The sequence below is a fragment of the Patagioenas fasciata genome, chromosome 9 (genome assembly GCF_037038585.1).
Source record: "Patagioenas fasciata isolate bPatFas1 chromosome 9, bPatFas1.hap1, whole genome shotgun sequence".
NCBI classification, from domain to species: domain Eukaryota; kingdom Metazoa; phylum Chordata; class Aves; order Columbiformes; family Columbidae; genus Patagioenas; species Patagioenas fasciata.
Window position 1 is genome coordinate 6,608,436 of NC_092528.1, and position 14,262 is coordinate 6,622,697.

General features: G+C 47.3%; 1 protein-coding gene across 1 annotated transcript in view; it reads right to left on the reverse strand.

Moving 5' to 3' along the window:
* Positions 1–1,963: 1,963 nt before the first annotated feature.
* LOC139825438 (uncharacterized) overlaps positions 1,964–14,262 on the reverse strand; it is a 41,639-nt gene continuing 29,340 nt past the window's right edge. The window contains exons 5-7 of the mRNA XM_071812308.1: positions 5,744–5,953; positions 5,093–5,324; positions 1,964–2,155 (exon numbers count right to left, since the gene is read on the reverse strand). Coding sequence (XP_071668409.1) covers positions 5,247–5,324; positions 5,744–5,953 — 288 coding nt within the window. The 3' untranslated portion in view covers positions 1,964–2,155; positions 5,093–5,246. The remainder of the gene's footprint in view (positions 2,156–5,092; positions 5,325–5,743; positions 5,954–14,262) is intronic.

Sequence of the window (14,262 nt, forward strand, 5' to 3'; positions counted from 1 at the left end):
CTGTGCCTTCAGCTTGGGTCCTCTCCTGGCTCAGAGGCCACCGCAGATCCTGCTGATGCTCCCCATCCAACGTCGCAAGCTTCCGCATCCCATTGTGTCACAGCACAAGTGAGGGAAGAGGATAGAGAAACATTATGTTTTGTGGGATAAAAGCCACAAAGCCTGGCTTAGAAAACTTCGGTATCAAGAATGGAATAGACATGAACTGTCCCCTGCCATACTGACTACGACAGAAAACCAACCGATGGACTCTATGCAGAGAACACAACGTCCTCCAGGAGCAAGGCCGGGGTTTGGACGGAACGTTGCACAGCCCCGTCTTTAACAACTGAGGCTAATTTGTATCACAGAATCATTTTGGTTGGAAGAGACCCTCAAGATCGAGTCCAACCATTCCCCCACCCCTGGCACTTCCCCATGTCCTGAGAACCTCATGTCCGTCTGTCCAATCCTCCAGGGATGGTGACTCCAGCACTGCCCTGGGCAGCCTGTTCCAATGCCCCACAGCCCTTTGGGGAAGAAATTGTTCCTAAATCCAACCTCAACCTCCCCTGGCGCAACTTGAGGCCGTTTCCTCTGCTCCTGGCGCTTGTTCCTGGGGAGCAGAGCCCGACCCCCCTGGCTCCAAGCTCCTTTCAGGCAGTTCAGAGATCAGGTCTCCCCTCAGCTCCTGTTCTCCAGCTGAACAGATAAGACGATCAGAATTTGACACCACTTTGCACCTGGTCTGCCTGCGTTATAGACTAACGAGAATCTGATGTCTAGGATATCTTTGAACTCCTCTCAATTAAAAGCAATGGAAAGGTCCCAGGGTCAGAGTTTTAAATCCTTTAGGGATTTAGCCTCTGTCCCTAAGGAGATTTTGGTAAGGTTTACGGTCACCACTCGCCCTGTGTCTGTGCACCCCCTAAATTAACAGAGCACTGACCCGAGCAAGACAAGAAATTAATCTAAATGAACTCTGAGATGAGTAGCCTTGGCAGCTGTCTGCTCGCCACCCCCCCAGCCTGGCTGAGCTTTCTCCACTTGTGACTTGAAGCAATTCTACTCCACCGGCTGGTGCCAACAGCTCTCCACATCACCACTGCAAGTGAGATCAGAGTACATAAGAAAAAAAAAATCATTAAAAAACATATTGGAAAATATTTCTCTTTTAGCTGCGAGTGCTGTCGATACGATCGCCTTTTCATTTTCTGCAAGCCCACGTGTGCACGTGTGTGTGTCTCTCCCCACAACCCATCTCTCAAGCTGACGATGCGAACGGTCGCCTGGGTTTGTTTGTCCATTCCCAGCCTGCCAAACCATCCTCAATCGTAAGATCCATCTTCTCCCGCTCAAGGCTCCATTGTTTTTATATCCTTGGAGATCAGATGTCTGTTCTCCCTTTTATCACTTGAGCCGCACGTGTTTTGATTGTAAACACCCTGATAACGCTCTTGTTAGCCCCTCGCAAGTGCAATAATAACGGATAGATAACATTTCCAGCCATGATACTTAGACTGTCATCCTACACCAAGATAACAAGGAGCAGCCAGCCTGTGAGTCTGTCTTACTCCGATAAGGATCTTGTCACCATAGATACAAAAAGGAGATAAACTTGCTAAAATAATATCCTTGTTCGTGTCACTTTGCTCAAGTTGGATAACAGATAGTGCAATTCCTCTCCCCGCCCCGTGCCAAGGGTAATTACGGTTCCTACATCCCCATCACCAGTGGAACGAGCCCTTGATGTGTTCTGGGACAGGAATTCACATTTCTCACCCAGGTGAGAGCAGGCGACAGGTGTCACCTCGCAGCATCGCGTTTTGGGCGCATCCAGCCAGAAAACGGCTGCGATTCCCAGCCAAACCGCACAACGCACCTAACATTCCTTCCTAGAAAAGCGTCACCCATCGCAGCCCAAACTCAAGTTATCCATATGCACAGACCCGCTGCATCCTCGTTCCCAAAAACCCACCTGGCGCCAGCGCGGTCCAGCGCAGAAGCGGGTGACAACAGTCAGAGCTTGTCTTTGTACAGGAACGACAAGAGATGCTTGACATTTCTGCGCTGAAGCGTTTCTCAAATGAACGGTGGCTTCGCAATCAAAATGAATACGCACGCAGAAAATAACTTCAAAGTTGCCAGGCTTACAAATTGGCAGCCGAGTGCTTCTCTAATAAAGGAAAACAAAACGCAATAAAATCAGAGCGGTTACTCAAGGAACACACCTAGCAATTCAAAACTGCCGTGTTTTTTTTGTTCGGCTGGGTTTTAGGCAGGTACTTCTAAATACTTAATAGAAGAACAAAAACATCCAAAGGAAATGTTTCTAAACTGACATTTTCTGTAAAAAGAAAGTGAAGTGCTTGTTGGTAGTCTACCCTATTTAGCTGTCTCACTACAAATGGCAACAGCCAACGCCAAAGCAGCTGACATTTTAGTGGTGACTGGTCTGTATGGTCTCCCCATCGTAGAAAATATAAGGATTTATTCTCCTCATGGTAAGTATTGACCCTGGCTTTGCTTCACTGAATATTTACCTCTCAGGTCAATAAATCATCATGTTCATCTCAATAGAAGTCAGTATCTGCTTATTATTATATTAACCTTTACAAGGCAGCAAACAGTTGTTTTTCCCCCTATAATAAAATATTGCACAAATTGGATAACCAAGAAAGATTTCTTTGCAATGGCGTTTTTTTCACTACCGACATTTTTTTGCTCCATCTCAGGCATGTGAAAAGAACACACCTTTAATATATCGGGAAGATGACCTATTAGAGAGCAGTGTAGGGGAAAGGGACCTGGGGGTCCTGGGGACAGCAGGGTGACCATGAGCCAGCACTGGGCCCTTGTGGCCAGGAAGGCCAATGGTACCTGGGGTGGGTTAGAAGGGGGTGGTCAGTAGGTCAGAGAGGTTCTCCTGCCCCTCTGCTCTGCCCTGGGGAGACCACACCTGGAATATTGTGTCCAGTTGTGGCCCCTCAGTTCCAGAAGGACAGGGAACTGCTGCAGAGAGTCCAGCGCAGCCACCAAGATGCTGAAGGGAGTGGAGCATCTCCCGTGTGAGGAAAGGCTGAGGGAGCTGGGGCTCTGGAGCTGGAGAAGAGGAGACTGAGGGGGGACTCATTCCTGGGGATCAATATGGAAAGGGGCAGTGTCAGGAGGATGGAGCCAGGCTCTTCTGGGTAACAACCAGTGACAGGACAAGGGGCAATGGGTGCAAACCGGAACACAGGAGGTTCCACTTAAATTTGAGAAGAAACTTGTTCGGGGTGAGGGTGTCAGAGCCTGGCCCAGGCTGCCCAGGGAGGTTGTGGAGTCTCCTTCTGTGCAGACATTCAAACCCGCCTGGACACCTTCCTGTGGAACCTCAGCTGGGTGTTCCTGCTCCATGGGGGGATTGCACTGGATGAGCTTTCCAGGTCCCTTCCAGTCCCTGACATTCTGGGATTCTGTGAAGATAAACACGTAGGTGTCTGTCTTCTGGCCAACACGATAAAGTCGCTGCATTGCTGGGTTCTCACAAGCAGCTACACATGGTCAAGCTTTCACCCCAGCCAGGCGTTAGCACGAGGCTTTACAAAAGCACAAACCACAGAAAACACCGAGACTCAGCCAAAATTTGGGAAGAAAACAGCTGTGTGAATTTGTGAGGAAGGACTGCTAGGCAGAAAGACAGATGGAAAGCATGAATGTAGAAGGAAAGATGCTTGATATGCAGGGAAAAAAAGTGAATTTTCATTATGGAGAGAGACAAGGCTGAAGTTGAGCCCAGCCTCATTCACCAAAACACAGAATAGTGGGGAAAATATCAGGAGATACCTGGCAAGGCAGCACTTCCCTCCCTCCTGTCACAAACCTTTGTAGATTAAAGCACGGCGCTTCTTCACGAGGCTTCACATCCTGGCAAATCCATCCCTTCAATAAAAACAAACGACTTCCAAGGCTGCGTGTGAGATACGGCCACACATACGGCTGGCGCATTTCCCTACATATTGCCTGAACTGCCACCGTCTACCTCGCTGCTTTGTAAAGCAATTTCAGATACAGCTCCTTTGCTATTAAACTTACAATATAAAATATAATTCTCCTTTATGCCGTAAGCTCAAGAAAAGCTCCTTTAAATATGATATATGCACTTCTTCAGTGAAATCTAGATTGTAACTGTGCTTGCTCCATGTGAAGGTGCTGCCCACAGACACCATTCAGGATTCCCATATAGAGGAAATTGGATAGCGCTCGTAGATTTATCATAAGTTTCATTAGAGCAGAATACAGTGGAATAAAATGTTGCATGAACGTGGTGCTCTGAACAAACCTGCCCAAGGAAGGGTGGTTGGCCTTGGGTAGCAGCTGGGAGTGAGATGGGAAAGAGTTGAGAGGGGGAAATTTGGAGCATTTATGAAAAATGAGAAGGATACTGGGACAGGGAGCAGAGCAGGAGCACAAAATCCTCCCCATAATCAGTACAAAATATCACTGGAACCTGCTGATTTCCTGTGGGTCCAAACGCCACGTCAAGCATCCCTCTCTTCATAAACACTCACTTCCAAATGCTTCCGAGCTGCTGAACAAAACCAAACTCTAGCGGTGATTTGGGACAGGAAAAAAGCCACATTTAACACTGCAGCAAGAACAAAGCCTGGGACAGCGAATATAGAGCCCTAAGGGACAGAGACCACAGAGAACAGAAAGAAAGGACACTGTCCTGCATGGCATGAACACCTATGGACAAGGAAAAGCTCCAGCAGGAGGACCAAGATGAGCTTTCAGCAATATCAGAACTCCCTTGAAAGACTCTGGGTTTTTCCAAATGAGCTTGCCACCTTCAAATCTGGGATAAATGGCTGGGGGTTACCATAAAATCCAGCTTAACTCAGGTACACGCTGGAGCCCCATCAGCAAATGGCAGCTACAGAGAAAAAGCAGCCAAGAAATATTGTTCTTTCCCTCCCATGCTAGGACAAAGCCTGGTTTTGGAGTAATCCCACTTCACCCAAGGTACTCGACTTCTCCAGCTAGGAAAACTCCTCCAGAGTAAAGGAGATGGGCTAAGCTGAGTTTAGCCTAGTTCAGCTAAACTGAGACTAACTTGTGCATCACCCACTGAGTAGGTGCTCCGAAATCCCAGGGTGAACAGCTCGGAGGATGAAGACACCTCTGCTCAAGAGCATGTTTAATTCTGATGGTGCTTTGCTGCACAGGATCCCAAACCTCGGGAAGGCAGCGGGAGAGCAGCGCACGCTCCGCAGCAAACGGGCTCACACCCAGTCCAAAAACTTCTGGCTTTTTTGGTCGTGTTTTTCATGTGGTGGAATGGAAAGTTTTCCTGCTGCACTCTGGAAAGGGCAGAAACAATAACCTTTGCAATTAGCACTTGGCAGAACAAGCTCCTGTCCGCAATAAATTAACAGAGCCAATTAGGGGAGGAGGGGAGAAAAAATAATCGGATGACGTAAGGTAAATCACGGTTCTCCCGGTGATGAGCAGAGGCCGTTGTGGAGCACGGGCACGCTGGGACATCCTGCTGGGTCCAAGGAGGAGAACCAAGCCTGGTCCCAGTCACAGGAGGGCAGGAAAATCAAAGCACGCTGCTTTTTCAAGCCTCTCATGTGAAATTTATTGCCTTGCTCTCACCTCGCCCATAGCAACCACACCCCAACAGGGCCTGTCAGAACAAGAAGAGTGATTTTTCAGCCCCTATCTAGTCAACATCCTCTGGTCCTCCACCCAACTCGAGTAGAAAATTGTATTTTACCTGAAAAAGGCATTTGGTCCGGCATCCCGCGGAAGATCTGATGCTCCGTTCCGACTGGGGTGGACACGCCGTGTGCTTCAGAAAGCGAGTGAGGAACCATAAACCAGGCAAAATGATGAACGGCAGCTTGTCAAGATGGGGAGATGTGCCCGGTGTGGTGCGGCGGAGATCACTGTCAGACCTGCCTTTTGTCACCTCTTCATCAACCACCTGGAAAAAGAAGCAAAAGGCAAATAAGAAAAAGAAGGAAAGAGCAAATAATAGAACTGGCAGAGCAGGTGAGATTAAGGAAGTGTTGCCATCACCCGGGAAGGACAGGAACATAAAACAAATTAGGAGACAGGTTAGTAATCAGGGTAGAAAATAAAGAACAGCCAAGAAAAATGTCTGTCCAGACAGATTTACAGAGGGGATTCAAAACCATTCAAGCAACCAGAAATTCTGCTCTGCAAAGGCTTCTGGGATTTTAGATTTGTAGGTATTGTTAAACAAAACCCAAAACTGCCCCCAGCAGAGAGTGCCCGGGGTCACACATGCCAGACAATTATGTGCTGGGGATCTTTCCTACCTGAAAAGGAAACTCTCAGAAAGTCGGAAGCTCATGAACATCGCAATGGTGACCTAAGATCTGCCCCATGGACATCTCCACAACCACCACACGGGAGTCCAGTCCCATTGCTCAAAGCCTGGGGACAGTGGCTGGTCTGATTTCATAACACAATACAAATTTCACCCCCAAGCTTGTTTTTCCCCCCCTCAGCAGCCCTTTTTCCTTCAATCCAAGTTATATAAACACTCCATTCCCACAATGGTGCAGTAAGAAAACACTAATTCTCATAAGAGCCCCTTGCATCCCTCTCCAGACAGCAGCACAGGATGCTCAAAGGAGCCAAACGTATTCATGCACCCAGAAAAATGCCCAAAAATTCTTAGAGCAGATCCTGAAAGAGCAGGCGAAAAAATCACGACGAGCAGCAGATTGGAAGCATCGTTTTTAAAACCACGCTTAAACCGCAACACCGCGAGGTGCGCCGATAGCTCCCTGCAATCCATCTGGATGTGGACACAACACAAATCGCAAGATTTAAACAAGACAGACGCACACACCAACAGGAGTGGGAGGGCTGAAAAAGTATACAGCTCTGGCATTCTAGTGTGTGTATATATATATATATGTATATACTTGTTTTCATTTAAGTGCATGTGCAATATTAGACAGAACTGAAGACGACGTGATGAGCTCTCAGTGTGAAAGATTCACTCTGCCCCAAAATCATTCCTCGCTTTCTCCTGGTGCATTAGAGCAACAGCACACGGGACTACAAATGAACACCCAGCCAGCCCTGGCCTTCTCCCAAGCCTTAAGTTGTTTATAGCCCATTCCATCTCCACTTACAGCCTTGGGTCTGCTAATCAAATTGCATCTTCTTTCAATAGCTGGACATTTTTTTCCTTTTAAACACCAGCTTATCTAATCTGCACCATTTGCATCTGGTGAAGTCTAGATGTGGTACGAGAAGCCAGTACATCAGATTTAATACAGCAAAGTGCTCTTTATCTAAAGTTCAGCATTTTTCTTTTCTTTAAGCGTGGGTACGTACGCTCTAAGTAGGGGTTCATGAAAATTGGTTTGGCTCATGTTCACTTCCCAGGAGCCAAAGACCGACACACCATCCTCTGGGTGACTTGCAGGCGCCTGCAACTGTTTTCTCACTTATAAACACTTTTTTTCCTTCTAAGGCTTATTCATGCATCAGAGAACACCCCTTTTCCCCTTTGAGCAATTATTTAGTGCAAACCTTGGCTTTTAATTGCAAGATTAAAGAACCCATTGAAAAAGTTCTTAGAGAACGCAAGCTAAGTCTGCACCTTGTTCTCCAGCCCTCTGCACCTTGGTGGGACGTGGCTTTGTCACCTGTCCATGTCCCAGCGCTGGTAAACATCAGGACATCTCCTGATGTCATCTCCTCACCCAGGAGATATTCAGAGGTGCTCTGTCCAATATTCAACAGGATCCTCTGAAAGAATCACCCCAAACTGTATCAAAAAGCAGAAATCTGCTAGACCAGGGTCATCTCGCAGGAATCCTGCGGGGTTTGAATTTTCAATAGCGGCACCACAGCTTTTGCCTCTTGGGTGTTCCCTGGACAGAAAATCCCATCCATGAGTCAGGATGAGGCCGAAATACAGATCTGAATTTGCTTTGTGTTATTCTACCCCATCATCAAACACAAAATGGGGGCGAAAACACCCCATATGTACAACTTACCTACAGACTCATCTACCACAGCTAAAATAATGACACCCCAAAGCCACCAGAACCTTCTGCTTGAGGCCCGTGATGGTAATGGGCAGGTCTCCTCCTCCTCCTCAGAGAGCTCATTTTGAGCTTCAATTAAAGCGGATTTCAACGGACTCGAAGCCAACAGGTTTCACAATTATTCCCTTTTCCTTTCTGCGCCTTTGGTCACCGAGCCTTGTTTCTCTCTGCAGGGGAGTCTGCTCGCTAAACCTACTTGCTTATTTAAAACCCAGCAGCCTCAGCCCACTCCCATTTTGCCACCTGAGACCAAAAACCTGGAGTCCTCCAGTCATTAAAAGCAAGACGCAATTAGCGCCAACACCGACTGGCTCGCTCCCTCCTATTCCGCGCCCGCGTCTGAAGCTCCTTCGCGAGCTCTAATGCGTGTTTAATGCGCAACTTAATTATTTGATTACAATGGCGTAATTATGTAATTGTAATGTATTGTGCGAGTTGGCTGGAAGGAGACGGGAGACGTGTGCCGAGTGACGTGGGATAAATAGAACAACAACATCATCGAGGAAACAGAATAAATCTAATGAGATGATAATTTGGAGGAACGGTTAAGAAAATGGGCGCTTTGGAAAATTAAAAAGTAGCTGGAATTTTTTTTAAAGATCTTTTTAATTAATTTATTCTTCCCTCCCGTCCCCTTTGTCATCAGTGAGTGATTTGCCTCCCGTTGCCAAAGCGAGTGTGGCTGTGCTGAAGAGCAGAGCCAGGGGCTGTCCTGTCCCTGTCACACTCGTCCCATGTCCCCGCTCCCAGCAGGACAATGGGAACACGTGCCCAGGTTGTTCTGAGCTGCCCGGAGCCACGCGCAAGCCGAGGAAGCTGAATAAGCTCCATGGAAATGGGGGCGGCTGCCGAGTGCTTCGCGGTGATTTACTGCCCAGCCGTAACTCAAGTAACCTGGATCCGCCCGCTGGGTCACGTCAGGGTGACAGACCCGCTGTTTGACAGCTGGGCTTTGCACCATTGCAAGCACTGCAAACCACACCTTGGAGACAGACTCTGAGTCCGGCTTCGTAAGCTCTCTGGTTTCTCCTTCCAAAGACTTTAACAACCGCCCTTTCCCCAGCAGCAAGCACATTCTTGAGGAGACCACATCAATAAGTAAGACTACCAGAAACCTGGACAACCCGCTCAGCTTACTCACCCGACATACGGTCCACCCGCAGCCTCCCCCATTTCTGTGGGAGATGCAAGCCCATGGGGAGTTTTTCGGGGAGATCTCTGACCCTGTCTCCCGTCACTAATTAACTGGTAGCTGGCAGGAGGTTTGTCCTGGTAAAGCTTTCCATAGCAAGGGTTTCTCTGGTCACAGCTCGGCTCCTACACGCGAGCACCGGAGACTCGTGTACCCATCACTTGGCAGCTGCACACACAGCGCATGTGGTGTTTTATAGGTGACACATTTATATACATTCCTATACAACCCGGGTTACACTCATGGCTATTTCAGCCAAGTTTTTTCTCTTGTGAAACCACTTTCCCAAGCCAGACTTCGGTAAATGTGAATTCTGACCTGTTTCGGTGTGATCTTGTCAAACTCTAGAGTAAGCAACAACCGGAATCGTTCTGCTATTAGCAAAGCAAACAGAGGCAAGGGCAGGTACTGCTGATCTATCTGCCAGCTATCCAAACACGATTAACCGCAGAGCAAACCCTGGGATACACAAGTCAAAGCACTCCAGTAAAACCAAGCTCTTGTAAGGACGCCAGCCAGGGAGAGACCAACAGAACCCAAGCAACTCTAAGTATGTGCAGACCTAATCTGCCCAAAGTCGCATCGCTACCTCCTACGCAAGACCCCATTTCAGTCCAAGGCATCTATTTCTCCCTGGAGTCTATAGGTATCTTTACATCAGGATTAACTCCACGCTATATACAATTACAGAATAATCAAGCTTCACTCCCCAATTTGTCCATGGAAAAAGCTGCAGGAGCTACTTGGAAAATTCTCCCCCAGGCTCCGTCCCTTCCCAGAAACGGCATTTTGGAACACGCCTCCTTTCTGAACCAAACACCACAACCCTCAAAAATGCTGCCCATCTCCTGACTTGCAGCGAGACAATGAACTATTTTCCACCCAAATAAGAAGTCAGCACTTTGAGACAATACTTCAGAATAAAAACGTCTGCTCAGTGGAGTTTGCTTTTTAAAGAATGTCATCTGAAGCCAGAGTTAAAACATTTATGTTTTAAAAATTAGGAAAGAAAATTAAGATTTGTATGCACTCTCAGCTTCCAAAGGAAAAGCCCACACACTCCATTGTGTTACTTTAGAGTAAAAATGACAAGGAAACTTTCTGTGATTAAGATTTCTTGCCGTTTGGCTGACTACAGCGTAAAAAAGGGACAGCGGATTGCCTTGTGCCCTCAAGGACTTCTAGAGCATCCCCCTAAAGCCGACAGACCCGATGGCTTTTTAAAACCTCCCACTGAATCCTTTGCCATTGCAGGAAAACACATTAACGTTTTGCTCCTGGAAACAACAAAAAAAAGAGAGGTGGTCTTTTGCAAACCTGGGCCCCCAGCAGCATCCATCACCCAGCACGTGAGGTCTGAAATCCCCCTCCTTGCACCAGAGTATTTGCATTTCCAAGTGTTTGCGAATTATTATGTTCCGCGAACGCTTGTCTAACTCTTCAGGGAGGCCGCACGGACGCGTTATATATTCAACAGACGTGCAATAAATGCAATTTAGCACCGTCTACCCACCTCCAAACACTCAGCTTCTTGCTCGCAGGGAAGAAAAACAAAACAAAATGTTAATAATGCATCAGTGACGGTTTTGATTGTTATTAGATTTGCAGATTCGCTTGGGGTGGTGCGACATTCATTACACATATGCACACCCCAAGCAAACCGCCATCCTGATGGTGATGGACAGATTGACAGGGAGGAGAAGGGCACAGGGGACAAAACTAACCAATAAAACTTGGGGTACATAGGAATGGAAAGACTTGTTTTTTGAAAGGAGTGAGCTTCACACCCCTATGCTGGTTTACAGTTTCCCTCTGTCATGGAAGAAAATCTGGATTAACGCTAATTAAAAGAGATGGAGAATATGGTGGTTACAATCAAACATCATGTTTAGTGGTTAAATGCATACAGCATGTCCCAGTAATCTAATTAAGATCATATAACACAATATGAGCTACAGTCTAAAAACCTGTGTGGAACACTTGGCATAGCTCTGGATCTCCATCATCTGTCTCCGTGTCCTTCACACTTACCCAAAAACCATTAACGCTGGCACAGGACCTGTCGCAGGTTTTGGACAAAGTCTTTATCAACGCTGGAGGATCTGCAAGGCAAAGGGACCCAGATGCAATACATTGATTTTAGCTAAAGAGTTAATGGACCTCAAAGCCAGGGAAGATCAACGATACTACACCCTGGGAACACAAGCCAGGGAGTCTTTCCCATAGGGGTGATGGGGTTGGAGCCAAGTATTTCAGAATCTTTCCGCAAAAGCCATCAAACATTGTGGAGGCTCCACTGCCTCTCTTGGAAAATGGTCCAAAACTCTACAAAGCCCATGAAGAAAGTTCCTCCAGGACAATTAGACACAGAGGTACCACCTCTGGACTCCCGGCTCCTGTATCACCCCCCGACAGGAGCTGGTGTACTGTTTCTGGGTTGGATTTTCTATTGGTTCTCTCTCCTGTATATACACCCCAATACGGGTGTCTTAGCCCATGCATGGCTATGAAACATTGATTTTCCCCCCTTTCTCTGGCAATTAATGTTGCTTTCTGGCCCTGACCGGTTGCATCCCATCCTGTTCTCCCTCCTTCCCCAGTATTAGATGAGCCCCTCGGCCTCTCCTCTGCCCAACCCACAGGTGAATAATTGAAAAACCCCTGTTTCTTATAGACAACTAGCTTGCCATGTAAGCATTAAATATCAATTATACGAGAAGCCACGCAGAGCTTTAATTATAGTCATGAAAAATCATCCCATTAATCAAGTTTCTAATCAGTTAGTTTCTCGCAGTAAGGTGGTGACTGTTATTTTATTGATTAACTCTTAACAAGCCACCGAGATAAATCAATTCTACATTTTTTTGCATATATCCCATTTTTACAACAGGAAAAATTCTCAGCTTTACGGGGGATTTGGCCTGAGTGCAAAATTAAGCTCTTTGCTGCTGCTTTTCTCTGGGGTCTCTCGGTCATGGCCAGAAAGTGGGTTCCTTGCTCTGGCACCCACCATCCCAGCCCTGTCATCTTTCAAAGCTGTGATTTAGGGGGCTGGGTCCGCTCCAGATCAAAAAGAGCTGCAAGAAATAAAGGGTGATATAAGAAACAGAAAGCATTGCCTTTTGAGAGGAGATGAAAAGAGCTCAGCTCCCTTAGTGTGGCAAAACAAAAGCCAAGAAGGGACAAGGCTGTGGTCTAGAAATACACGGAGAACTGGAGCGAGGAAAAAGGGAGGGAGGAAATAAGGGTGAAAAAGAGCCATTTGAGTCGAAGAACAAACGAGAACAAAGCAGCTGTGAATTCATATAAGCTGGAGTTTAGAAATACACGCTAAGAGGCTCAGAACACAAAGACTTCCTAACAGGCTTCCCTTGGGTGTCACCGGGCAACACCTAAACAAGGGGTCTGCAGAACTGGAGCTGCGGATGGAAGAGGCATCATGGCAGGAACACAAGAGCCCGTGCTGCCTTCCAAGAGGCTTTGCTGGGACACACACCCAGGCCACACATCAAGCCACTTGCTTAATTACTGCCTCTGCTGGCTTCTCCCACTTACTGCTCTGCTCAACACCAATTATTCAGCATCACTTTGTAATAACCTATTAAAGGGGTACCGCTTTTCATCTGCATAAGCAGTTTCAGCCAACACAGTCTGCTGAGACAGAGTATACATTGAATATTTAGTGAGTCTGACAGCGTTTTAAAAGCACGTGACAGCGCACAACTGATGACATCGTGTGTTTCTCACGTTTCCTGAAGCTCGAGACTAACACAGCACAGAACTGCACCCAAAATTGATGGGAGCAGCACTTAAGAAATAGGAAAATGCGGAGTGTTTCTAGGTTTAGGTGTAGCTCCCAGAGAATCCCGTTTAGCAATAACGAAGTTTATACAGAACTGAAAAACTACATCCAAGTCCCTCGACCAGGAATAAGGGACGAGTATCTCACTCCTCCTCCTTGGAAACGTGCAACAAGCTACTACATTAAGGTGCAAATGTGGCCTGACCCACAAACCCAGTCACAACAAGCCACATGTCATCTCCATCCTGCTGTTCCAGCCCGGCAGGCAGCTGCGTTACAGCTTTAGGAGCTTGCTTGGGTTTCGGGGAGACCTGTTCCTTGTTTGGTTTGGCTACCAAGTACCCACCAACAGAGAGATGTGCGGACCTATGCATTTTTTTGGCTGCTGTGACCTCTCCTCCCACAAAATGCTAAATATCCCTGCAACCGGTGTGCACCAGATCAGCTGATTCCCGAGTCCCCATGTGCCCTCTCCTCTGTGTCAGGGCTTTTTTCTTGGCTCTCGTTCCACACATCCCATGACTGCTTGTCACCAGCCCACTAAAGGATGCTACACCGGGAAGATGCCCTGGGAGGAACATCCAGCAGCACACAGCTGGCTGGGCTTGCTGTGGCATTACACAATCCATTTTCAGCTCCAATCAGAGAACCACAGGATGGTTTGGGTTGAAGTGCCCCCCCTGCCATGAGCAGGGACATCTTCACCAGCTCAGGTTGCTCAGAGCCCCGTCCAGCCTGGCCTGGGATGTCTCCAGGGATGGTTCATCCACCACCTCTCTGGCCAACCTGGGCCAGGCTCTCACCACTCTCAGGGGCAACAATTTCCCTTTATCCAGCCTGAATCTCCCTCCTTTAATTTAAAAACCACCACCCTTTGTTCTATGAAATCTTACAGACTATTTTGGGAGCTAACCCCTCACCAGCAGTCCATATAAACCCAAAGAGATCATGTACAGTTGGCAAAGAACATCCATAACCCATTCCCTTCCTCCATCTTCTCCCACCCCTATTGATTTCTCCCACACCATTAGGCACTACAGTAATATTATATATTATATATTATCCCAATGTTAGCAGCAACACCCTGGACCAAAACTGGGGCTGCAGTTCTGCTGTTTGGGCGAACACAGTCAGAAGGCATATTTACATCAAAAAAGCAACTCCATATGCACCCAAAGCAACCCTGCCCTCCAATTTTATTTCTA